The sequence below is a fragment of the Hyperolius riggenbachi genome, chromosome 3, assembly GCF_040937935.1.
Source record: "Hyperolius riggenbachi isolate aHypRig1 chromosome 3, aHypRig1.pri, whole genome shotgun sequence".
Lineage (NCBI taxonomy): Eukaryota > Metazoa > Chordata > Amphibia > Anura > Hyperoliidae > Hyperolius > Hyperolius riggenbachi.
Window position 1 is genome coordinate 179,178,655 of NC_090648.1, and position 27,129 is coordinate 179,205,783.

The following is a 27,129-nucleotide window of genomic DNA, read 5'->3' on the forward strand; positions in this document are numbered from 1 at the left end:
GCCTGTTGCACTGCACCTGTAGTCATGCACCTCTGCCATCGGTTCCTCTTGCTCCTCACTTTGTTCTTGTTCCTAACCACTTGCACAAGACCCTTGGAGCCATGGATGAAGGACACCTTGACTGGTCGGTGAGAGGCCTAGCCTTTTCACTGCCCTGTGTCCTTCATCCATGGCTCAGAGGGTCATGTGCCAGTGGTTAGGTTTTTGAAGCACTTCAATTTTAGGGCCTGGTGTCCCCGAAAGACACTACCTGGGTCACAACCTTGTGCCTGTTGCACTGCACCTGTAGTCATGCACCTCTGCCATCGGTTCCTCTTGCTCCTCACTTTGTTCTTGTTCCTAACCACTTGCACAAGACCCTTGGAGCCATGGATGAAGGACACCTTGACTGGTCGGTGAGAGGCCTAGCCTTTTCACTGCCCTGTGTCCTTCATCCATGGCTCAGAGGGTCATGTGCCAGTGGTTAGGTTTTTAAAGCACTTCAATTTATTAGGGCCTGGTGTCCCCGAAAGACACTACCTGGGTCACAACCTTGTGCCTGTTGCACTGCACCTGTAGTCATGCACCTCTGCCATCGGTTCCTCTTGCTCCTCACTTTGTTCTTGTTCCTAATCACTTGCACAAGACCCTTGGAGCCATGGATGAAGGACACCTTGACTGGTCGGTGAGAGGCCTAGCCTTTTCACTGACCTGTGTCCTTCATCCATGGCTCAGAGGGTCCTGTGCCAGTGGTTAGGTTTTTGAAGCACTTTAATATTAGGGACTGGTGTCCCCGAAAGACACTTGGGCAGCTATGCCCTGCAACTCTTCCAGCACAAAGTTGGTGGTTGGTGTTCCTTAAAACTGACCGGGCTATACCATAGATATGTTATTTTTTTGTCTTCCATGTTGGAAGAATGTTTCCATGTTGGAAAGTGGTTGTTTTTGCAATAAAAAAATTTGTTTTTACATACCTCAGTGTGATGAGTAGTTGTTCTTGTGGTGTGACTGCTCTCCTGAACGTGGTATCCTTCTTCCTAAGGTCATCCTTCACCATCTCCAAAAGGGTATCAAACCTGTCAGGAGATGTAAAGGAAGAAGCTGTAAAGTATGTTGTGGGACAAGGTGTTGGGTGGAGGATGGGGGAGGTGTGTTTACAGAGGTTTGGGAGTGTTGTGGAGGGTGGGGGTGTAGTGTATAGCTAGGTATACAGGGGTGTGGGGGTCAGGGTGGTGTGTTTAGCTAGGTATACAGGGATGAGGTGTTGTGGGGGTGAGGGTGGGGTGTTTAGGAATGGTGGGGGTTGGTGTATTTAGGCCTATATACTTACAGGGGAATAGACATCCGAGTGTAGCTGTAGAACTTCTGTGGGTGTCGTCTGAGGTCCCGGTAGAGGGCCTGGAACTCTCCCTTCCTCTGCCTCCTGGCTAGTAGAGGGTGCACCCACCATCTCCTGCGAGGAGCACGCCTTCTCCCCACATAGTAGTAGGTAAACAACAGGAAGGAGAGAATTCCCAGGTAATAAGCGTAAAAAATGACTGGATCCATGGTCCCAACTGCTGTCTCTGTATCCAAGGATGGTCTCCACACGTCCAGCTGTCTCCAACAATGACCCCAGAGCTTCTGCTGACCTCCCAGAACCCCAGGTATTTATACAGGTTGTTATCTCTTTAAGAATCCGGATCCGGACCGCAACCGTGTTCATACCGCACGGAAACCGTATGCAACCGGACCGGATCCGGACCGGATCCGGACAGGAACCGTACGGTTCAGGTCCGATCCGGCTCCGGTGCGGTCCGGACATCCGGTGCGGTTTTTGCAAAACCGCAAGTGTGAACGGGGCCTTAGTGACAGCAACATAGGAGAAAAGTAATGTATGGCTCATTTTACTTTTGAAAAAACGTACTTATTTGTTTATGCTTGCACATATTTTAATTTTTTCGCCATACTGCCCCTTTAATCACTGTTGCCCTGCGGTTTTCCCATTGTCCGGAAAGCGCTTGAGATCAGATGTTTGGCTCAGATCGCACCTTGGAAAAGGGTTCTTAGTGTTCAAATTTTGGCTTTCTAAAATTCATATTAGTTGTTCCCTTGTTTAAGACTGTTATGTGCCAGGTAAAAACTTATTTCCCACGTGCTCCTGAATTTTCACATTTCATACAATATCTGGTTTGTTTGAAATGATCAGTTCAAGCAGAGCATTTACCCTTGTTTTGTTCAGCAGCCAAGTAATTGTCCTGTGGTATTGATAAATGTCTATGACTAGAGAGCGTAACTTCAGTGTCCCTGTTAATGTCTGGTAGTTGAAATATTGCATTTTTGTTTGCATCTTTTTCAATCTGCTGCAGTAGCTGTACTTTCTCAGTGTGCAGCTTTACCACCAGTCCCATTGTTATACATACAGTGCAGGTGGTTCTTTAGTTTATGGGGCCACATCTAGCATTCTGCTAGGATTATTTATGCACAGTACCAGAGGGGCCCCAGTGCAAGTTTTACATTTGGCCCCCTCATGCACTCTATACATAATAATTGATGTGGAGCACCAAAGCATGCCAAGGCCAAGGGCAGCTTCAGTGTCAGAAGGGTATAAGTGTGGGGGGCAGTCTATTACTGGTTACAAAAATCAAAGCACATATTGAGGTGATTATTACCAGAAGTGCTAACAAAGCAGTTGAAGGAGGGCCCCTACTATGCCCCTCTGCTCCAGAGGTCCTGGTGAGGTCGCTACACCTCCTATTGCTATGCCACTGTTTATGCAGTTAATACTGGTGCTATTTAGCTACTGAAGAAAGTATGGCCCAGCATTTGTGCCATTATGTTCTGAGATGGTGTAGTGGATTGTGCCTTAAAGGGATTGTCCAGGCATGATAAAAAATAAGATCTACTTGCCTGGGGCTTCCTCCAGTACCTGGCAGCCGCTATGTCACACACTGCAGCTCCGCTGCACAGTACACTCCGGATAACGTGGACATGATTGACAGCGGCGCTGAGAGTGGAGCTGTGGCGTTATACATAACGGCTGCCAGGGGCCGGAAGAAGCCTTGGGTAAGTAGATCTTTTTTTTTTTTTATCTAGCCTGGATATTACCATTAAAGTCGATTTAAAAATCCATGAAAATGTTACCAATTTTAATTCTGAAAACTGCAAATAATGTTTATTAAAAAGTGTGCACTATGAGGAATGAACATGCCCGCCAGGTGTGCTTTAGAATTGCTTTAGCTGTACCGGTAATGATCCCGTGGGAGACACTCTTCCATTTATTGCTGTTGGAGTTCGGTGTGTTTGTCAGTAGAAACTGAAAAGCTTTTTGTGTGAAAGCTGAAAATTATTCTGTTGGTTTGTGAGTTAATGGCATGGCGCTGAAACACTCCTAGATTTATAATGTTAGCTCTCAGCCATCTTTCAGATATTATTACTGAGGTACAGCAGTATTTGGATACGGGAAGAATCATGCTTATAAAATTAGTAGCTGTTCCTGCAAATATGGAGCTAATGTGCTTCTAAAGCTATTACCATTATTATTGTTCTAAATAAGAAGCACAATACAATTTCACTGAGGATATGACAGTTTAGGCAGACTGTATTTTCTAGCAGCTTCAGGCATTAGAATTTAGACCTTTACAACATATAATTTGTGGCAGTAGAAGTGATGCCAGAAGGTAACATGGCCTCTAAACAGATTGGAGAGAGCTTTACATGTCCAAAAGCCACAAATTGCCGCTAAATTATTATTTACTTCTGGATTGTAATGTGCAGTATCAGTTATTCCTGTGATGTATTTCAGGCAATGCAGCAACAGAGCTCCTCAGAAACTGAGGGTGAAGGCGGTAATGCTGCGGAGGGCAGTAGTGAAGAAGAAGAGGGAGACCAGGTGGAGGAAGATGGGAAAGCCAAGAGGAAGAATGAGAAAGCAGCTTCCAAGAGAAAGAAGTCCTACGCCTCAAAGGTACTTTATGTTTCCTTTAACCAGTTCAGCCTTCAAGAGAACCCGAGGTGTGTTTAAAGAATGTTATCTGCATACAGAGGCTGGATCTGCCTATACAGCCCAGCCTCTGTTGCTATCCCAAACCCCACTAAGGTCCTCCTGCACTCTGCAATCCCTCATAAATCACAGCCGTGCTGTGAGGCTGTGTTTACATCTGTAGTGTCAGTCTCAGCTGCTCCCTGTAACGCTTGGTGGTGTATTCTCCACAGTCAGCATGCAACGCATGAGCTGACGTGGAGGAGGTACACACACTAGCACAAGGAAACAGGCTATCCCTAGTATAGTGGAGGGGAGGACTGACTCCAATAGGAGATTGTGGCGCACAGAGCCGGTGCAGATCTGACAGCCACAAACAATGCTTTCGTTATAACGTCTCAGCGCAAAGTAGCGCTGAGCGCACAAACCAGAACTGAGGAGATCAGGACAGGTAGACAGAATGAACGCTTGCTAGCTAGCGGCTACTTAGCGACAGCAAGCGTCCAAAACCAGACAGACTGGAATGAGGCAGCCAATGCGATGCGGCGATGGCGTGCCTCACAAAGACAGGACAGGACAGTCAGAAAACAGCAGGATTAAGATAGATGAACGTAACACAGATAAATATACAATAAGTATGTTTTCCTAGCGTATTACAATTACAGCTATCAATGAAACTATTTGTAACGTCTGACTAACATATGTATATATCGGCAATGAACCGATATATGACATAAGCAGGAACGCTGACTAGGACTGGAGTAATACAGGGAACAGGACTCAGAAGGATTCGCTATCTCTTCGCAGAGATGAACGCAATCCACAAACGGTAACAGAACAGGATTCAGAAGGATTCGTTATCTCTTCGCAGAGATGAACGCAATCCACAAACAGTAACAGAACAGGATTCAGAAGGATTCGTTATCTCTTCGCAGAGATGAACGCAATCCACAAACAGAACCAGGAGCAGGGTAACTACCTCAGCACGGGTGGTCACGGTACGCGCAACCTACCAAAACGTGCTGGAAAGCTGACTAACTGCACACAGGATATAAACAGTTCGTGTACGTATACATCAGCGACACTGATGTATCACGTAACACAAATACAAGGAAAATAATAAACGTGCTGGTATGCATATATATTGGCAATGAACCAATATATGATGCAAAGACCAGCAAAGTATCTTTATAACAAGAAACACGATCGGGGGCTAAAGCGACAGCAAGACTGGCTTAAGCTGAAGCTATGAAAACCCAAGGAAACCCTGCAGGAAGCAGATCTTTATACTGAGGTCATCCAATGGGAGCAGACATGCAGATTCCCACACAGGTGAATGATAATCAGTCACAAGCTGACAGCAGGGAAAGACAGACAAACCTATGCAGCTTGCATGGAAAGACATCAGAACTGCCTGAGCTGCAGCACTACTTCCAGCAATAGCTGCTGCAGCAGCGATCATTACAGTACCCCCGCCTTTAAAAGCGGATTCCAGACGCTTTTCAAAACTGAAATTTCCAACAAAACAGTCTGACTGATAATTCATGATGACCGGGACAGCCCGGCAAGACCGAATTCCAGAATCAGTCCCCACAAGACTGGACCCATCAGAACCAGAACCCACAGAACCATGCCCATCAGTACTACAAGCCCCAGTGTGACACCCATCAGAACCATGATTTCCAGAAGAAAGCCCTCCGAAACTCCCTGAGCGATACCCACCGCCTTCCAGGAACCGTTCAGAAACGCCAAAGCCTTTGCAATGCCCACCGGTACTGTCTTTACCAACACAAAACCCACTGTTGAACCAGTCCAAGGCACCAGGACAAGTTTTCTCAGAGACCTCCCAGAACACCTTGAAGCTCCAAAGAGATCCCCATAGGTCAGAATGCCCCTTAGGCTCACATGGAGAACTATCAAGAACCCCTATGGAACCTAGGGCAATTCCCGAGTCAGGGCCACAAGGACAAACATCAATATCAGGGCTTTCAGGGACCAGAACCATCTCTGGGCATGCAGGCAGACTGGCAACATCAGAACATGTTCCCACTAAGGAAGCATCAGAGCACGCTAACACCTTAAACACACTTGGGCATTCTGGCACACAAAGAACATCTGGGCACACTGGCACAAGAGAAACCTCTGGGCATGTCAAGGAACTGTGAGCCTCAGGGTCAGCCAAGACAGGACCAAAACCAGGACTGGCCAAAAAAAAATCATCATGACTAGACTTCGCAACTACTGGATTTTTACACGAGAATGCAGGATCAGACTTAGATGTCGCTGATTCCAGCAAAGTCAGTAACAAATCAGATTCAGGGGCACTAACAAGACAGGACAAATCTTCTGATCTATGCACTGAACCAGATAGGGACTCCACAACTACCTCTGGACTGGACAGAGACTCATCTAATACACTGGATTGGAGCTCATGAGGCGCTGCAGAACAAGTCAGCATTGCAGCAGCCCCCACTGGACTAGGCAAAACTGAGGAATTCCCTGGACAGGAAGGGGACTCTGGAACCTCTGCCACAGCGGCCAGAGAACCAGAATCTTTCAGGATACAGGGCTGGGTTTCAGGAACACACATCAGACCGGACTGAAATTCTGAGATTTCTATTATTTTGACCAGAGAATCAGAATTATCCATGTTACAGGGCAAGACTTCTGAAACATTCAGAGGACAGGGCTGGAGTTCCTCGGCTGTTACAACACTGGAGAGGGACTCAACATTGGTTAAATCAGACTGTGTACAGGGCAAGGTATCTAACACAATTGCTGACGAGGACAATATTTCAATGGCTTCTGCTTTGCTGGGCAGAAATTCACCAAGTTTTATTAGAGCAGACTGTAATTCCAAAACAGCTGCTAGACAAGTGAATATTACTGCAACACCAACTGAGGTAAGCAGTGCCTCAGACCCTTCTGCTAGAGGGTTTGAAATATCCAAAGTACTGGGTGAAGCATAAGACTCTGCGACCACAGCTTCACTGGACAGGATCACTGAACAGTCCATATTGCAGGGCAAAACCATGGAAGCACCTGCTGGACAGCATAATGATTCTGTGACCTGAGTTTCATTTGAGAGATCTACTGCACAATTCATGGTACAGGGCAAATTTACTGGAAGATTTTCTGAACAAGGTAATAATTCTGCGATTTCAGGTTCACATAGCAGATGCTCTGAGCTATTCATGAAACTAGAGCGAGGTGTAGAAACAGGAAGATCAAGACACAATGTTTGCGCATCTGAATCACCATTCATTTGTAAAATTGGAAAATTCAGATGCTGGGGTTCTGAGTTTACTAGACAGGATTGCTGGGACTCGGAAACTGATGTAGTGCATCTATTGGCATCTGCTGGATCAGACAGGAGTTGAACTTTATTAACACAGGTAATTTCTGCAGAAGTGTTTGCAGAGACAGGCAAGATTTTTCTGGTGTCTGTTTCACTAAACAAAGAGTCATGAGTACTGGCTAGGCTGGACTCGGAAGTCAGCAGGACCTCTGGATTCTCTGCTGAGAAATTTGCGCAGGGCAAGGTTAAGAATGTATCAGTGGCTTCTGTTTTACTGGGAAGTAACACTGAGTTATCCATGGTACAGGGTGGAATTGCAGGAACTTCAATTTCACACAAAAAGAGCTCCGAATCACCTGCTGAATCAGCCAAAGGTGCTGAAGCAGGCGGGTCAGAACGCCAAATTTGCGAATTCGGAGTCACATAAAAATCATCCAAAATCAGTTCCCACACATCAATCAAAGGAGCCACACAGTCATACCTACACACACCAGCCTCTATTAGGTTATAGGCTGACTTAATGCATGCGTTCAATACCATTTCACTTTTTGCACTGTAAAATTGACAAAATGAACTTGAATCATTCTTCCATTCACAGACCAGGGCTTCCATCTCTCCCCTCTCGAATGGAGGATCCCATGCATACTTAACAGCGAAACATTTAGGCTGATCACAGTCTGCAGATATGATTGTGGCAGGCACATGTATAGGGTTAATTAGCAGGTGATTGGCAGATTCCTTATTCTTAAGAATCTCCAATACCTGTAGCAAGTGTTGAACTGTAGTGTATGCAAACTTCCCTTGGTTCACAAATAAGTTGATTTGTTCAATACTCTGTAATATCTCATCATAATCATACTCAGATAATTCTTTTAAACAAAAATCTTTATTTTCCCTAGCCAGGGAGGAAAGTTCATTAGTAGTTTCATAAGTCCATTTAACTCCCCTGAAAGACAATTGCATTTCATTATCTGTTAATGGCAGAATCTCATTATAGGTCTCAGTCGCTAAGGATAACGATTCTGCAGATTGGACACGTTTCTTAGAACGTTTGCGTTTTGCCTTTGACCTTGCGGTTTTTGGAGATTTATTCAAAGCTGCAGGAAAATTATCAGTAACACTTTCTGCTTGCTGCTCATTCTTGCAAGCAATTGAAGGAGCAGCTGATTGGCCTGCTGCCAGGAGTTCATTAAGAGGAAAAGGCAATGGATCTATGCGCAACCAGTTATGGATCACAAACGCTAGAAATTCCAGCGGTCTATCTTTCAAATCGGAATGATTGAGAACATCAAATGCCCACTGGAATAATTCCCCTTTAAACAAAATATAACTTAGTTGGAGTGCCCAGGTTGAAACAGGAGTCGCTTGGAGATCAGGATTGGTCAGGAACCTGGCACATTCAGAGAAAAACTCATTTTCTGTTTCAGAGCTAAGTTCTTCAAATTTCTTAAAGGAACAGGAACCATAATTAACAGTGTCATACTTTCTGGGAATCCCCCCCACAATGGGGATTGGTAATGGGGTTTTTCATAATGTAACGCTTGGTGGTGTATTCTCCACAGTCAGCATGCAACGCATGAGCTGACGTGGAGGAGGTACACACACTAGCACAAGGAAACAGGCTATCCCTAGTATAGTGGAGGGGAGGACTGACTCCAATAGGAGATTGTGGCGCACAGAGCCGGTGCAGATCTGACAGCCACAAACAATGCTTTCGTTATAACGTCTCAGCGCAAAGTAGCGCTGAGCGCACAAACCAGAACTGAGGAGATCAGGACAGGTAGACAGAATGAACGCTTGCTAGCTAGCGGCTACTTAGCGACAGCAAGCGTCCAAAACCAGACAGACTGGAATGAGGCAGCCAATGCGATGCGGCGATGGCGTGCCTCACAAAGACAGGACAGGACAGTCAGAAAACAGCAGGATTAAGATAGATGAACGTAACACAGATAAATATACAATAAGTATGTTTTCCTAGCGTATTACAATTACAGCTATCAATGAAACTATTTGTAACGTCTGACTAACATATGTATATATCGGCAATGAACCGATATATGACATAAGCAGGAACGCTGACTAGGACTGGAGTAATACAGGGAACAGGACTCAGAAGGATTCGCTATCTCTTCGCAGAGATGAACGCAATCCACAAACGGTAACAGAACAGGATTCAGAAGGATTCGTTATCTCTTCGCAGAGATGAACGCAATCCACAAACAGTAACAGAACAGGATTCAGAAGGATTCGTTATCTCTTCGCAGAGATGAACGCAATCCACAAACAGAACCAGGAGCAGGGTAACTACCTCAGCACGGGTGGTCACGGTACGCGCAACCTACCAAAACGTGCTGGAAAGCTGACTAACTGCACACAGGATATAAACAGTTCGTGTACGTATACATCAGCGACACTGATGTATCACGTAACACAAATACAAGGAAAATAATAAACGTGCTGGTATGCATATATATTGGCAATGAACCAATATATGATGCAAAGACCAGCAAAGTATCTTTATAACAAGAAACACGATCGGGGGCTAAAGCGACAGCAAGACTGGCTTAAGCTGAAGCTATGAAAACCCAAGGAAACCCTGCAGGAAGCAGATCTTTATACTGAGGTCATCCAATGGGAGCAGACATGCAGATTCCCACACAGGTGAATGATAATCAGTCACAAGCTGACAGCAGGGAAAGACAGACAAACCTATGCAGCTTGCATGGAAAGACATCAGAACTGCCTGAGCTGCAGCACTACTTCCAGCAATAGCTGCTGCAGCAGCGATCATTACAGTACCCCCGCCTTTAAAAGCGGATTCCAGACGCTTTTCAAAACTGAAATTTCCAACAAAACAGTCTGACTGATAATTCATGATGACCGGGACAGCCCGGCAAGACCGAATTCCAGAATCAGTCCCCACAAGACTGGACCCATCAGAACCAGAACCCACAGAACCATGCCCATCAGTACTACAAGCCCCAGTGTGACACCCATCAGAACCATGATTTCCAGAAGAAAGCCCTCCGAAACTCCCTGAGCGATACCCACCGCCTTCCAGGAACCGTTCAGAAACGCCAAAGCCTTTGCAATGCCCACCGGTACTGTCTTTACCAACACAAAACCCACTGTTGAACCAGTCCAAGGCACCAGGACAAGTTTTCTCAGAGACCTCCCAGAACACCTTGAAGCTCCAAAGAGATCCCCATAGGTCAGAATGCCCCTTAGGCTCACATGGAGAACTATCAAGAACCCCTATGGAACCTAGGGCAATTCCCGAGTCAGGGCCACAAGGACAAACATCAATATCAGGGCTTTCAGGGACCAGAACCATCTCTGGGCATGCAGGCAGACTGGCAACATCAGAACATGTTCCCACTAAGGAAGCATCAGAGCACGCTAACACCTTAAACACACTTGGGCATTCTGGCACACAAAGAACATCTGGGCACACTGGCACAAGAGAAACCTCTGGGCATGTCAAGGAACTGTGAGCCTCAGGGTCAGCCAAGACAGGACCAAAACCAGGACTGGCCAAAAAAAAATCATCATGACTAGACTTCGCAACTACTGGATTTTTACACGAGAATGCAGGATCAGACTTAGATGTCGCTGATTCCAGCAAAGTCAGTAACAAATCAGATTCAGGGGCACTAACAAGACAGGACAAATCTTCTGATCTATGCACTGAACCAGATAGGGACTCCACAACTACCTCTGGACTGGACAGAGACTCATCTAATACACTGGATTGGAGCTCATGAGGCGCTGCAGAACAAGTCAGCATTGCAGCAGCCCCCACTGGACTAGGCAAAACTGAGGAATTCCCTGGACAGGAAGGGGACTCTGGAACCTCTGCCACAGCGGCCAGAGAACCAGAATCTTTCAGGATACAGGGCTGGGTTTCAGGAACACACATCAGACCGGACTGAAATTCTGAGATTTCTATTATTTTGACCAGAGAATCAGAATTATCCATGTTACAGGGCAAGACTTCTGAAACATTCAGAGGACAGGGCTGGAGTTCCTCGGCTGTTACAACACTGGAGAGGGACTCAACATTGGTTAAATCAGACTGTGTACAGGGCAAGGTATCTAACACAATTGCTGACGAGGACAATATTTCAATGGCTTCTGCTTTGCTGGGCAGAAATTCACCAAGTTTTATTAGAGCAGACTGTAATTCCAAAACAGCTGCTAGACAAGTGAATATTACTGCAACACCAACTGAGGTAAGCAGTGCCTCAGACCCTTCTGCTAGAGGGTTTGAAATATCCAAAGTACTGGGTGAAGCATAAGACTCTGCGACCACAGCTTCACTGGACAGGATCACTGAACAGTCCATATTGCAGGGCAAAACCATGGAAGCACCTGCTGGACAGCATAATGATTCTGTGACCTGAGTTTCATTTGAGAGATCTACTGCACAATTCATGGTACAGGGCAAATTTACTGGAAGATTTTCTGAACAAGGTAATAATTCTGCGATTTCAGGTTCACATAGCAGATGCTCTGAGCTATTCATGAAACTAGAGCGAGGTGTAGAAACAGGAAGATCAAGACACAATGTTTGCGCATCTGAATCACCATTCATTTGTAAAATTGGAAAATTCAGATGCTGGGGTTCTGAGTTTACTAGACAGGATTGCTGGGACTCGGAAACTGATGTAGTGCATCTATTGGCATCTGCTGGATCAGACAGGAGTTGAACTTTATTAACACAGGTAATTTCTGCAGAAGTGTTTGCAGAGACAGGCAAGATTTTTCTGGTGTCTGTTTCACTAAACAAAGAGTCATGAGTACTGGCTAGGCTGGACTCGGAAGTCAGCAGGACCTCTGGATTCTCTGCTGAGAAATTTGCGCAGGGCAAGGTTAAGAATGTATCAGTGGCTTCTGTTTTACTGGGAAGTAACACTGAGTTATCCATGGTACAGGGTGGAATTGCAGGAACTTCAATTTCACACAAAAAGAGCTCCGAATCACCTGCTGAATCAGCCAAAGGTGCTGAAGCAGGCGGGTTAGAACGCCAAATTTGCGAATTCGGAGTCACATAAAAATCATCCAAAATCAGTTCCCACACATCAATCAAAGGAGCCACACAGTCATACCTACACACACCAGCCTCTATTAGGTTATAGGCTGACTTAATGCATGCGTTCAATACCATTTCACTTTTTGCACTGTAAAATTGACAAAATGAACTTGAATCATTCTTCCATTCACAGACCAGGGCTTCCATCTCTCCCCTCTCGAATGGAGGATCCCATGCATACTTAACAGCGAAACATTTAGGCTGATCACAGTCTGCAGATATGATTGTGGCAGGCACATGTATAGGGTTAATTAGCAGGTGATTGGCAGATTCCTTATTCTTAAGAATCTCCAATACCTGTAGCAAGTGTTGAACTGTAGTGTATGCAAACTTCCCTTGGTTCACAAATAAGTTGATTTGTTCAATACTCTGTAATATCTCATCATAATCATACTCAGATAATTCTTTTAAACAAAAATCTTTATTTTCCCTAGCCAGGGAGGAAAGTTCATTAGTAGTTTCATAAGTCCATTTAACTCCCCTGAAAGACAATTGCATTTCATTATCTGTTAATGGCAGAATCTCATTATAGGTCTCAGTCGCTAAGGATAACGATTCTGCAGATTGGACACGTTTCTTAGAACGTTTGCGTTTTGCCTTTGACCTTGCGGTTTTTGGAGATTTATTCAAAGCTGCAGGAAAATTATCAGTAACACTTTCTGCTTGCTGCTCATTCTTGCAAGCAATTGAAGGAGCAGCTGATTGGCCTGCTGCCAGGAGTTCATTAAGAGGAAAAGGCAATGGATCTATGCGCAACCAGTTATGGATCACAAACGCTAGAAATTCCAGCGGTCTATCTTTCAAATCGGAATGATTGAGAACATCAAATGCCCACTGGAATAATTCCCCTTTAAACAAAATATAACTTAGTTGGAGTGCCCAGGTTGAAACAGGAGTCGCTTGGAGATCAGGATTGGTCAGGAACCTGGCACATTCAGAGAAAAACTCATTTTCTGTTTCAGAGCTAAGTTCTTCAAATTTCTTAAAGGAACAGGAACCATAATTAACAGTGTCATACTTTCTGGGAATCCCCCCCACAATGGGGATTGGTAATGGGGTTTTTCATAATGTAACGCTTGGTGGTGTATTCTCCACAGTCAGCATGCAACGCATGAGCTGACGTGGAGGAGGTACACACACTAGCACAAGGAAACAGGCTATCCCTAGTATAGTGGAGGGGAGGACTGACTCCAATAGGAGATTGTGGCGCACAGAGCCGGTGCAGATCTGACAGCCACAAACAATGCTTTCGTTATAACGTCTCAGCGCAAAGTAGCGCTGAGCGCACAAACCAGAACTGAGGAGATCAGGACAGGTAGACAGAATGAACGCTTGCTAGCTAGCGGCTACTTAGCGACAGCAAGCGTCCAAAACCAGACAGACTGGAATGAGGCAGCCAATGCGATGCGGCGATGGCGTGCCTCACAAAGACAGGACAGGACAGTCAGAAAACAGCAGGATTAAGATAGATGAACGTAACACAGATAAATATACAATAAGTATGTTTTCCTAGCGTATTACAATTACAGCTATCAATGAAACTATTTGTAACGTCTGACTAACATATGTATATATCGGCAATGAACCGATATATGACATAAGCAGGAACGCTGACTAGGACTGGAGTAATACAGGGAACAGGACTCAGAAGGATTCGCTATCTCTTCGCAGAGATGAACGCAATCCACAAACGGTAACAGAACAGGATTCAGAAGGATTCGTTATCTCTTCGCAGAGATGAACGCAATCCACAAACAGTAACAGAACAGGATTCAGAAGGATTCGTTATCTCTTCGCAGAGATGAACGCAATCCACAAACAGAACCAGGAGCAGGGTAACTACCTCAGCACGGGTGGTCACGGTACGCGCAACCTACCAAAACGTGCTGGAAAGCTGACTAACTGCACACAGGATATAAACAGTTCGTGTACGTATACATCAGCGACACTGATGTATCACGTAACACAAATACAAGGAAAATAATAAACGTGCTGGTATGCATATATATTGGCAATGAACCAATATATGATGCAAAGACCAGCAAAGTATCTTTATAACAAGAAACACGATCGGGGGCTAAAGCGACAGCAAGACTGGCTTAAGCTGAAGCTATGAAAACCCAAGGAAACCCTGCAGGAAGCAGATCTTTATACTGAGGTCATCCAATGGGAGCAGACATGCAGATTCCCACACAGGTGAATGATAATCAGTCACAAGCTGACAGCAGGGAAAGACAGACAAACCTATGCAGCTTGCATGGAAAGACATCAGAACTGCCTGAGCTGCAGCACTACTTCCAGCAATAGCTGCTGCAGCAGCGATCATTACACTCCCCCGCCTCCTGCATAGCTCCGGTCCCTGCCCCCGTCCCTTCCCTCCAATCAGCAGGGAGGGAAGGGATGCAGGCGGGGACTGGAGTTCTGCAGGAGGCGGGGAGAGCAGCAGACTGACACTATAGAGATAAACACAGCCAGCTCTGACAAGCTGTTTGTCAGCAGCGTGGCTGTGATTTATGAGGGATTGCAGAGTGAAGGGGAACCTAAGGGGTTTTGCGATAGCAACAGGGGCTGGGCTGTATAGGCAGATCCAGCCTCTGTATGCAGATAATATTCTTCAAACCCACCTCGGGTTCTCTTTAAGTTGTTTTCACTTTATGCATCCGAGCAATGTTCACCTCCCATTCATTAGCCTATAACTTTATCACTACTTATCACAATGAATTGATCTATAGCTTGTTTTTTTTCCGCCACCAATTAGGCTTTCTTTGGGTGGTACATTTTGCTAAGAGCCACTTTACTGTAAATGCATTTTAACAGGAAGAATAAGAAAGAAAGAAAAAAACGGAAAAAAATTATTTCTCAGTTTTCAGCCATTATAGTTTTAAAATAATACATGCCTTCATAATTAAAACTAATGTATTGTATTTGCCCATCTGTCCCGGTTATTACACCATTTAAATTCTGTCCCTATCACAATGAATGGCTCCAATATTTTATTTGGAAATAAAGGTGCATTTTTTCCGTTTTGCATCCATCACTATTTACAAGTTTAAAAGTAAAAAAAAAAATAGAACTATTTCATCTTTACATTGATATTTAAAAAGTTTAGACCCTTAGGTAAATATTTACATGTTTGTTTTTTTTAATTGTAATGTTTTTTTTTTATATATTAAACATTTTATTTGGATATTTTTGGGAGCGTGGGATGTAAATAGTATTTGTTTGGGGTAAATATATGCATTTTATTTTTTTTTTACATTTAGTTGTAGTTTTACTTTTTGGCCACAAGATGGCAGCCATGAGTTTGTTTACATGACGTCACTCTAAGCGTAACATACGCTTAGAGGGATGCATGAAGCCAGAAAAAGTGAAGCTTCCGAGAGAAGCTGTCGCTTTTTCTGCGGGGGAGAGGAATCAGTGATCGGGCACCATAGCCCGATTCACTGATTGCCTGGCTAACGAACTGCGGGTCGGGAGCACACGACCGGCCGCAGGAGCGCGCGGACGCGCACGTGGCATTCTGGATGTAGGTACTAGGTCCTGGAGGCATAAATGGTTAAACTGTAATCTTCACTGTGTTACTGTGTTGAGATACTATCTAGCAGAATAGAAAGTGAATGTATAGTTTGTCAGATTTTTCTAACCTGGCTAGATGTATCCAGCACAAGCATTTTAGGGGTGTGAGTGTACATTTAGTTTCCTGTGAGATCAGATTTAGTTTCCTGTGAGATCAGAGCAGAGTACTTAGTGTTGGTATTTGAATTCAGGTTATTGAAATTCAGAAACCTGAATTTCCCCATCACCACACTTCAGCACCCATACATAGACAGGCTTACATGTCATAAAGGCATGTGGAAAAAAAGGGCAAGGGCGCCGGGTTTGCACATAGTAGAATCTCGTTAAAATTAGCGATATTCTACTACTAAATATCCATAGTAGAATATCAGTATTATGTACCGATATTTTACTATTGCTAAACCTAACCCTACTCTCACACAGAACCCTCCCCTAACTTTAATACGCCCCCTGGTTGTGCCTAACCCTAAAATCCCCCGGTAGTGCCTAACCCTAAACCCCATCCTGGTGGGGTATAAATAAATAAACATTGCAGCGGCGATCAGAACCCACCAACAGAATGCTCTGTTGGAGGGCAGAAAAGGGGGGGGGGATCACTTATGTGCACAGCTGTACGGCCCTGCAACAAGCCCTCAAAGCTGCAGTTGCTTGAATTGTAAAAAAAATAGCCTGGTCATTAGGGGGTGTGTAAGCCTATAGTCCTGAAGTGGTTAACACGGTTCCTAATGAAGACTGTGGTATGAGAATAAGCAGGTCTGCTGCCAGTCAATTCCTGGTGTTAAAATTGAACAACATGCTCTGCCTCTGTGCAGTCAGTTACTTGGGCAGCAAGGTCTCTAGGCAGCCCTACTCGACAAAAAGAGGACAGACTTGCAGAGAACATGAACTTCAGCTTTAGTCTGTTCTGAAAATTTTTAAGAAGCTGCAAATGGATAAATACTTTTTAATAGTATTACATTACGAAAAGTCTAGCAGAACCGTGATAAATGTAGCAATTTGCAATAAAAGCGGAGTTTCACTTTAAACCTGGGGCACTCACTATATTATACTATTGATAAATAAGGTGGCCTCAGTGACTTATAGTGAAGTGTATGTGGGATAAAGCTGCAGGTTCCTGTGTGTATTTGAAGCAGAACTGAAATTTCTTAAAAAACTAGCACTGCAGATAAAGACTGCCCCATTAACTGTAAAAATGTAATACAGTAAAGAGTATTTTAGTTTTTATCTGTGGTATTATGCCCTTTATGGCTAAAGCAGGTCTAGTACATTTGCTTGTAAGATGTCACTGTTTACTTTTGCTAGTAAGGTGTCACAGCCTGAGACCGAGGAACACACTCTGTGAGAACAATATATGCTCCCTTTTACAGACTTCCCCTAGAACAGAATTACAGTAATCCATCTGGGTCTATTTTCCTGCATGACTATATTCTGCAGCACATTCGATGTAAAAGGGGAGTTTTTACTTTCCACCGATAACTTGTATCAATTAATGTTTTTTGTGTTTCAAGAGTTCTTTATCTGAGTTCATGGTCTGCTGACATCATCTCAGCTTTTCCTGCTGTGAATCTGTACATTTGAATGATCATTAAATTATTTACATGCTGTGAATTTTATAGACAGATGTGTTTTATATGTATATAATCTAGTAAACTGTCTAATATGTTTTCCCATTCTGTCACCTCTTCAGAAACCTTCTAAGCTTTCTCGGAAATCTTCGGTTGATGAAGCAGAAAAAGACAGCAAAGATGAAGAGAATAAGAGTGGATCAGAGGCTGGTGATGTGGACAATGACACAAGAAATGCCTCAGATGTGCAGAAAAGCAGTGCAGGGGTATGACTGCGTTAGTACTGTTCTATAAAAGACTACTACTAATAGGGTAGTTCAGGACAAAACGTAATTTATCTCGCAGAACAGGCAGAACTAGGAATCTAAGTGTTGTGGGTCAGCCAACCTCCAACCTCATGCTATTGGATTTATTTTTTGAACGTCCACAAAGCAATGGTGTGCAGCAACTCTAAGGAAACTCTGATCTATGAAATTTGGAGCAGATGTAGAGAATGTATACAAAGGTTTCAATTAGATTAATTGGTTTGTTTGGTTTGAGTAAAGTCTCCAGTTTTGACATATTTTTCATGAAAAATCTTCTAGATTATTAAAGCCCCTGTCCAACTCTTCATTAAACTTCCCCTTCCTTTTTTATATATGGTATGGCTAAATGATTTAAACTTCCTCTACCTTTAATTTCAAGGCACTCACAATGGGCACTTTATCACCACTGATACTTGTTATCCCTCAAGGATAGGCAGGAGGGTGGTGTGGCAGTGATCCCACACTCCTGTGTCCTGATTAGGAGGGGCGGTGAGCTTCCCCTCCACCATACATCCCTTAGCAGAAGATAACACAGCTGAGGGATGGTCTTACTGCAGGAGTTTTAGTCTCTTGAAAACATCAGCTATTCAATAAAATGAATGAGATATGGTCCAGTGATAGAGCAGATCTGCTGACATCAAAACCCACAAACTCTGAATTGGGTAATACCTGTAATGACAAATTGTACATTACAAGCTTTCAAAACTTGACGTTTCTTCCTCAGGCATGCTAGAGAACTGGATCAGAAGCATATCAAACTGAATTTTACATGCACAAGCTTCTGTATCCTCCAAAGCTTGCAAGAAAGAGTCAACAACTGTGGGTTATATGTTGGCAGACCAATAAAGTTGCTTAAGTAAAGCCCTAATTCTGAAGGACTCCTTAACAACCCAAATGTTTGCTTTGGCTTGGTACTTAATATAAGCTTTCAAAACATTAATACATCTATAATAATATTTTCCAAGCCGGCCACTGTGTGTACTGTAGGTGTCCTTCCAGCCCGGCCACTGTGTGTACTGTATGTGTCCTTCCAGCCCACACACGCTCCACCCCGCTTTGATTGGTGGAGGTTCGGTGTCTGTCCACCCCACACACTTCCCTTCCTGCTCTGCTCTGGTTGGAAGTGCCGCTGATAGGATGGTGCACATGTGCATGTGGCGGAATGGCACTCCTGCCCTGCGCTATGTAGCACGGGCCACCAGCTAGTACCAGCATAATATGGAGAAACAATGCTCTGGAGCCACTGTGAATCACTTACAACACCTGTATAACTACCTATTAGGTGCAAGATGATAAATCTGCAATATTGTTTTTGTTAGTCTTACTACATAGACATTTTATGTAACCAGATAAGTGTTACTCAGGTGCAGTCTGTCTTTTGCAAGGTCACATTATAATAGCCTCTCCCTAACTAAAACAAGTATATTGGATTGTAAAACTAGTACTTGGACAGTAAAATTAATGACAGTTTATATATAATATACAGTGTATATTTTTGAATACTTTTCTAGTACTATATCCTTGGAAATGTGTGTTAGCTTGTGCAGTTTGCTGTAAATAATCTTGCTTAAGTGTGTTACCATGTACAGGGAGGAAATATAAATATGCTGGTTGCAGCCATATTTGCTTCTTGCTTACAGAGGCTGACTGTGCTCAAGTTTTCCTTTCTGTCAGTTCACATCTATTAATCTGCCCAGACTGACAGAAAACAGTGCAACATGCTACTACTGTAATCAGTATTACTTCAATGGAAGTTCTGCAAGGGGTGTGTGACACATAGAGGATCACTAGAGGGAGAATTTAATCATGTATGAAATCCAGTAAAGATGTGCAGCATAACAAGTAAAAATGGGAGTCACATCAAGATTACTAGATATATGGCAAAAATTTACCGCAGAATATTTACTCTAAATATACACAATGCTAATGAAACCTTGGACTACAGGTTCAGGAAAAGGAATGATTTATTCCCCAGTAAAATCGAAAAAGGAAAGCTCTGAAAGTCACCACGCCAATCATAGAAAATTATAACTACCACCTTAGCAAATTAACTTGTAAATTGCCAAATTCTTTGTGTGTGTACCTTTAAAGACAGGGTTGAGACTTCTGCTTGTTATTTTATTATTGCATAGTTGAGATCCTACAATTGCTCACACTAACTCCTATGAACTACAAAGTCCCACATGGTTTGTACTGTAAGGAAGGGATTCTGGGAAATGTAGTCTGGTATTGTACTTTTGTGTCCCATGGTCACCCCTAATTGACCCACCAATCAAAATCAAATAGGTAGAAAAAACAAATTGTAGTGCAGCTCCAATCACATTAGTCACACAAAACAGTTATTCTGTCAAGCACTTTGCTTCTATACACTGCTTATATTCACTTAAAATCCTGATTTGAATTTACCTTGTTCCGTTTTGGAAGATTGTGTTGGGTCTTATGCTACTGTGGTACTTCTAAGTAGATCCCAAGCTGCTAATGCATTAGGATGTGCAGGTGAAGTGACAACAGATGTGAATACCTAATCTATACTGCGCACTATAAAGTGTGTTCAATGATGATCTTCCCAAATGTGAGGCATGGTGTGCTTAGTAGGAGGAAAGAAAGCAGGAACACAAAACAAGAGCTGCTTGGAGGCTATTCCCTCAATAACAGTGCTACTACCTCTGTAGCTTTGCTTATGCCAGAGACAGGGCCCTCAGAATCCTCGGCCCCAGCTGATTATACATCCCATATGAATAACATGCACAGTATAAGCTGTGGCATTGTATTGGTATTCAGCCTGGTGGCCCTCATTGTATCATAATGGATTGGACTGTTCAGAGAGAAGAACATGAAAAAGGCAAACAATTTAAAAGTAATCAGTGAGCCTGGTCTCCTCTAGACTTAGCTGTGTAATCAGCAGTGAAGAACACTTCAGCTGTAACATGAACAGCACATTATTTGCACCATAACCTTTCAGTCATTGTGTTCACATTTGCAATTATTCTACAGTAAGTTGTTTTATCACAACAAAGAAGAAACTTCTAGCCTTTAGCTTTTGCTATTGTACATGCCTGGCAATTATACTGTAAGTGTCATTTACAATGACCTGTATCTTATGTGCAGCAGCGTAAGTCCCCCTCAGAATTGAACCACCATGACGTGTTGCATAAAGCTATCCCTCAGGTTAAAACTGTGGGATATCTAAAAAAGTAATTTTTAGGGGAAGGAGGATAGGTACTAATGTTTGATATCTCATCAGTTTATTTTCACTTCGGATGTCCTTTAGGGGGAGAACACCAACCAGATCAGGTAGCTATGTCCAGTCATATGTGCTGAGCTGTACATGGCCTGCACAGGGGAAGAGAGGTTGGCTGGATCCATTGTATATGGGGAGTGGTGACCCTCTGCACTGGGGTGAGGGGTATTGCAGAGTGCGCAGAAGCTGGAAAGCTACAATGTTCTACTCTCTGCAGGTCTCTTATATACTGTACCTAAACATTTGTTTAATTACATTCGACTTTATCAACAAGAGTTTCTATTATTTTAAAGGGTAGGGTGTAGTTAAGTATGTGCATCAGCATTAGGGCTCGTTTCCACCATAGCGAATCCGCATGCGGCGCCGACATGCGGATTCGCTTGGTACATTGAAGTGGCCGGGCTGTTTCCATATGTGCGGCGTGCGGGAGCGATTTGGCGGCGGGCCAAATCTGCACGACGGGATCCACAGAATTCGCCTGCGTCGGAAATCCATGCGAATCGCCGCTAATGTATTTAATAGGAAAAACGCATGCGTTTTTTACATGCGTTTTTACCCGCGATTCGCGTGCGATTTCGCACCTTTTTCAATGTTATTTTGCCCTGGCAGAGTCATGGTTAAAAATCGCACGCGAAATCGCGGGTAAAAACGCATGCGGAAACGCATCCGCATGCGTTTTTACAAGCGTCGGGATGCCGGCGAAATCGCGTCGCAACAGTGGAAACGGGCCCTTATGGTTAATAAAAGCCCAAGTTCAGGCTCTTGTTTTAATTATGTATATGCTAGTGGTAGCATTTAAAGAAGAATTGCAGTCAAATTCTTCTTCTCTAATAGTTTTTTTACACTTATTTAATGATTAAGAAAATATCTCTGATTAACGTTCCAAGCACCTAAAATGATTAATAAGACATAGTTTCACTTGAAATGGACAATTTAAGCGCCAGCAGTGTGGGGCCGGCCAAAGCCAACCACACCAAATTTACTGATATTCTACGACCGCATTTGGCGCCCATTTGTCCTTGTTTCCTGGAGCCATATCATGTAACCATGCTGTTCTGTACTCTCATTGTGTGGGGGGTTTTTTTATCTAAAAAGTGCAGTTGTGTGTGGCAGCTACACTGACTGTAAGCAGCAAATGATATGCTTTACTTATTGTACAGCTCTGTCTGTATATGTCATCACCATGGAACATGGCTCCTTCTATTTCTTGCTGTACTGCGAGCTGGAGGGTAATAGTGATTTTTACCTAGATGAATGAAATTACTTTGGAATTAAGTCAGGCAGTATAATTATATGAGCAATAATATGTTTTATTGTATGTTATGTCAGAATGTAACCCCACGTAATCCAAACATGTTTATTTAAAGAGACTCTGTAACAAATTGTTTATCTTTATTTCTTCTATGCTATAAGTTCCTATGCCTTTTCTAATGTGGTCTGGCTTACTGCAGCTTTTCCTAATTGCACAGTAGCTGTGTTATCTCTGTTATATGATCTAATCTTCTCTCTATAGTCGGCACAGTCAGGCTGAGGCAGTCAGACTGGAATGTGCAGGGCTGCTTGTGATTAGCTAGAAGCTGTACACACCCCCTGCAGGCTCTGTGTGACTAACACACTCTGCTTAGCTGAGCCTATTAGAAGCTGGTTAGTTTGTTTGTAAACACTGCCTAAAACTGGCAATTACAAGCCAGGTTTGCAGCAGAGAATGGCAGAAACAGCACAGAGGGGACCAGGAGCACATAATGAATAGAATGGTATGCTTTTTATTGTAAGAATTTCAGAGTACAGATTCTCTTTAAATAAAGAGTAACATTTTTATGTTATAAAATGAAAAAGATTCCAGGCCCACTGATTCTCAATGGCTGCTTTCCTTCTCACAACTGACTGCAGCCTTGTCACTCCCTTTTCCAGGCAGTCAAAACCACGCCCCCTCAGATCATGTGACGGATGCAGTGGGTATGATTCCAGTTGCCTGGCCTGCTGTAGCTATGCCTCTCTACTGACTGCAGCCTATCATGGTTATCAAATCTCATTGCTACAAATGCATTATTAAAGCAGGAGGATAAACAAGTGGTTTTACGTGTACTTGAGGGGAAGTATTTTTCAAAGTTATACTTGCCTTGATGATACATAAACCCTGAAGTTACCTCCGGCCTCCTTATTGTGTCAGCCCCCTCCGTTATAGGGGTTATAGTGGCAAGGCGGAGGCAAGGCCAGACACAATAAGGAGCCTGGAGGTGTGTGCAGAGCTTATATATCATTGAGGTAAGTATAAATGTTAACATTTTTTCCCCTCAGGTCTACTTTAAGATTTATTTCTCAGCTTGTATGTGAGGCTGCTAAACCCCACAAAAAATACCCATTTTTGTTATGCTGAAACTTTCAAATCAATGTCTGCTTGAAGAAAAGGCTTTATTTGGGTGTTCTGTGATTTTCCTGCAGAATGTGTATGCAAGAGGGGCCCGTAAGAAAGGCACAGATGCTAAAGAGAAATAATAGATCTTAGTGGCACACAGGCAAGATTTGGTGAGCATACAATTATCTGTGTAACATGAAGCAAGATGCTGCTGCATATTCTGTACCAGGATGATGTTATATAATGCAGACAGATAGAGAACCGTACTGCTTCCTGAATTTCTACCTCCAGCTGAAAATTCATGTTCTGACTGGTAAACGATTGGATTCCCAGCTGTTTATATTGTGCTGCACACATTGGCTGTTACAGTCCCCATATTACTGATTTTATGGAAAGGGTCCAACAAGTAATTTAGTATGCATTTTCCAGTCATGTTACCTATGCCGTATACCTGGCCAGTGGTAATATATATATCTATAATGTATATGTGAAATATCTTCTGAATACATGTGTGCACATTAAATAGTTAATTCAGGTGCCAATGTTAGTTCAGTGCATATTACTACAATGTTAAAACACCTATGAACATGTTACACGTTATAATATTTTGGTGTGCCTGACATTATATAATGATTGCATTACGTGGCTCTTTTTCATGCATAATACCAGTATTTATGTCTAATGGCTTGAATTGTACTGGGTATAGTTAGTTCAGAGATAGCTGAAGAAAGCCACATGTTAAGCTTCCTCTGGCATAGCTAATGCACCTGCAGGCCCAAATTGCTTTAACTACTTTGGCCTCCTGGACGTACTAGCTACGCCCAGGAGGCCATGTGCGCGTCCGCGCGCTCCCGGCCGCGGATCGTTAGCCCACGAATCAGTGAATCGGGCTATGGTGCCCGATCACTGATTCCTCTCCCCCGCAGAAAAAGCGACAGCTTCTCTCAGAAGCTCCGATTTTTCTGGCTGTTGCGTCCCCCATGCGTCCCTCTAAGCGTATGCTACGCTTAGAGTGACGTCATGTAAACAAACTCATGGCCGCCATCTTGTGGTCAAAAAGTAAAACTACAACTAAAAGTAAAAAAATGAAAACTTAACACACATTTACATTATAAAAGTAATGTTTACATCCCACCCTCCCAAAAAATACCCAAATAAAATGTTTAATATAAAAAAAACAAAAAAACATTACAATAATAAAAAAAAAACATGTAAATATTTACCTAAGGGTCTAAACTTTTTAAATATCAATGTAAAGATGGAATATTTCTATATTTTTTTTATTCTAAACTTGTAAGTAGTGATAGATGCAAAACGGAAAAAATGCACCTTTATTTCCAAATAAAATATTGTCGCCATTCATTGTTATAGGGACATAATTTTAACGGTGTAATAACCGGGATATATGGGCAAATACAATACGTGAGTTTTAATCATGGAGGCATGTATTATTTTAAAACTATAATGGCTGAAAACTGAGAAATAATAAATTTTTTTCCGTTTTTTTTTCTTATTCTTCCTGTTAAAATGCATTTACAGTAAAGTGGCTCTTAGCAAAATGTACCCCCCAAAGAAAGCCTAATTGGTGGCGGAAAAACAAGATATAGATCAGTTCATTGTGATAAGTAGTGATAAAGTTATAGGATAATGAATGGGAGGTGAACATTGCTCGGATGCATAAAGTGAAAACGACTGAAGGCTGAAGTGGTTAATATACCACTAAAGTGACACTGAAGGGGGGGAAAAACCCTTTGATATAATGAATTGTATGTGTAGTACAGATGATTAATAGAACATTAGTAGCAAAGAAATGAGTCTCATATTTTTAATCCATGCCATGCACTTATGAGTGTGAACCAAACCGAAACCGTCTGTATGCATGTTGGAATATTGTGGCTCTATACAATTAACAAGCTTACACATCATTGCATTCCTGTGGTTCTGGAGGTGTGGCTAGCTTACAGGGACAACAAAGGATAATTTGCATATTCAGCAGTGATGCATTGTGGGAAACATCATATGCCCACTCCAACCTGAATTATCGCAAATACCTTCTGTTTTAAGAAGGCAAACTTGTTATATTTTTATATTTTCAGTTATATAGCTTTTTTTTTATAACATTGCATCATTCTCTAATATTTTCAGTTTACAAACTACACGCTGTATTTTAAACTATGAAACAGAGCAGAGCTAATGACCCATTGAACTTCTCTACAGTGAAAGCTGTCTGAAGCTGTCTTTCACTGTTTATTTGATGTATAAGTGCTTCAGAAAACAGTACTGTAGCCGTCCCAAGTTTGGTCAGAGCGCTTAGATAAGCTCTTTTGCATAGATAACAACTGAAGTTTCCTAACTCTTCCTGTACTGGAAACAATATGAAACTCATATCTGTGCTACTTATGTTCTGTTTCTTAGCTGTACTACACATACAATTCATTATCTCATAAGTGTATTTTCACCTTAGATTCCCTTTAATGCTGATTTGTGTATATGTACTTAGTGTATACAGAAGTGGTAATTTCTGTGTGGCTATGGCAGAGCGACGGACCTGGATACACGTCTATACGGCAAGGAGCAATATTAGATAACATTAGCAGCAACTGCTCAGCGGCATGTCATAGCCCTTAGTCTACACACCAGTAACATATTTTACAGTTTATAGATGTACAGACATAATTATCATAGAATTGTTTAAATCTTCTGAAACTGACATATTTGTTCTTATTTTTTCAGACTTAACAGAGTCGCGGTTATCGTGGGAAGAGGTCCATATTACGCTGTACTCCACACATTTAATTGTTGCCATCAAGAGATTGTCAGTTTGTATGTATAATATCATGTTCTACTTGTTGTGTTTGCTGACATCAGGAGAATATCTCCTCTAGGGGCAGTCTATCATTTTTACACAGTTCTGTTGCATGAAGTTGCCTTTCAGACAGCTTTCACAGCCTTCAATGTGTTTGCCTGTTTTTTTCAGCCCTGGAAACAACTACAGATTAAGTTTTCATCAATTTTGCTTAAAGTGTACCAGAGACCATGTAATACAAAGAATTGATACTTACCCGGGGCTTCCTCCAGTTCCATGAGCAGCGATGCGTCCCATGCCGTCCTCCTGTGGTCTGCCGTTCAGCCGCAATCAGCCCCGGTACTTGGCTCAGCGGACCTCCTGACTGACGCGATTGTACCAATTACCGGGGCTGATTGCGGCTGAAAGGCAGACCGCGTAAGGAGGGTGAAGGACGCGCACGTGCTTATGGGGTTGCAGGAAGCCCTGGGTAAGTATCGATTCTTTGTATTACGTGGTCTCTGATTTACTTTAATGTCCTTACATGTATTACCCAGTAGAACATCCAGTAATCATAGTGTCATTAGTAATATTATAAGCATATTGCCACAGGCTGAATTGCACACGTTACCAGGGATTGGCCATTAGCATCCTGTTTTTCAACATGAGCTAACCTACAGTTCAAGAAGTAAGGAATGCTCTAAATCCATAGCTGTGGCTTTACTTACTACAAGATTACTAATTAATCACAAAGCAGCTGCCTTTTGATTTTTCTAGTAATCTCAACTGCAAAGTAATGTCATTAGAACCATCATTCTGTATGTACAATCTCTTTGGAATTAAAGTAGAACTACAGGAAGCACTATATGGTGGTGAGGGTGGAGCTAAGCCTTACATTACATACACACTGGATCTGTGGCCTACAACGATCTTATGTAATTTTATTGCATAAGAATTGGGGGGGGGGGGGG

At 42.9% G+C, this 27,129-nt stretch overlaps 1 protein-coding gene across 1 annotated transcript in view; it reads left to right on the forward strand.

The window, feature by feature from the left end:
• The window catches only part of HDGFL3 (HDGF like 3), a 91,646-nt gene extending 64,517 nt beyond the window's left edge, over positions 1-27,129 (forward strand). Inside the window, exons 5-8 of the mRNA XM_068275350.1 lie at positions 3,764-3,925; positions 17,594-17,737; positions 23,460-23,543; positions 26,107-27,129. Coding sequence (XP_068131451.1) covers positions 3,764-3,925; positions 17,594-17,737; positions 23,460-23,513 — 360 coding nt within the window. The 3' untranslated portion in view covers positions 23,514-23,543; positions 26,107-27,129. The remainder of the gene's footprint in view (positions 1-3,763; positions 3,926-17,593; positions 17,738-23,459; positions 23,544-26,106) is intronic.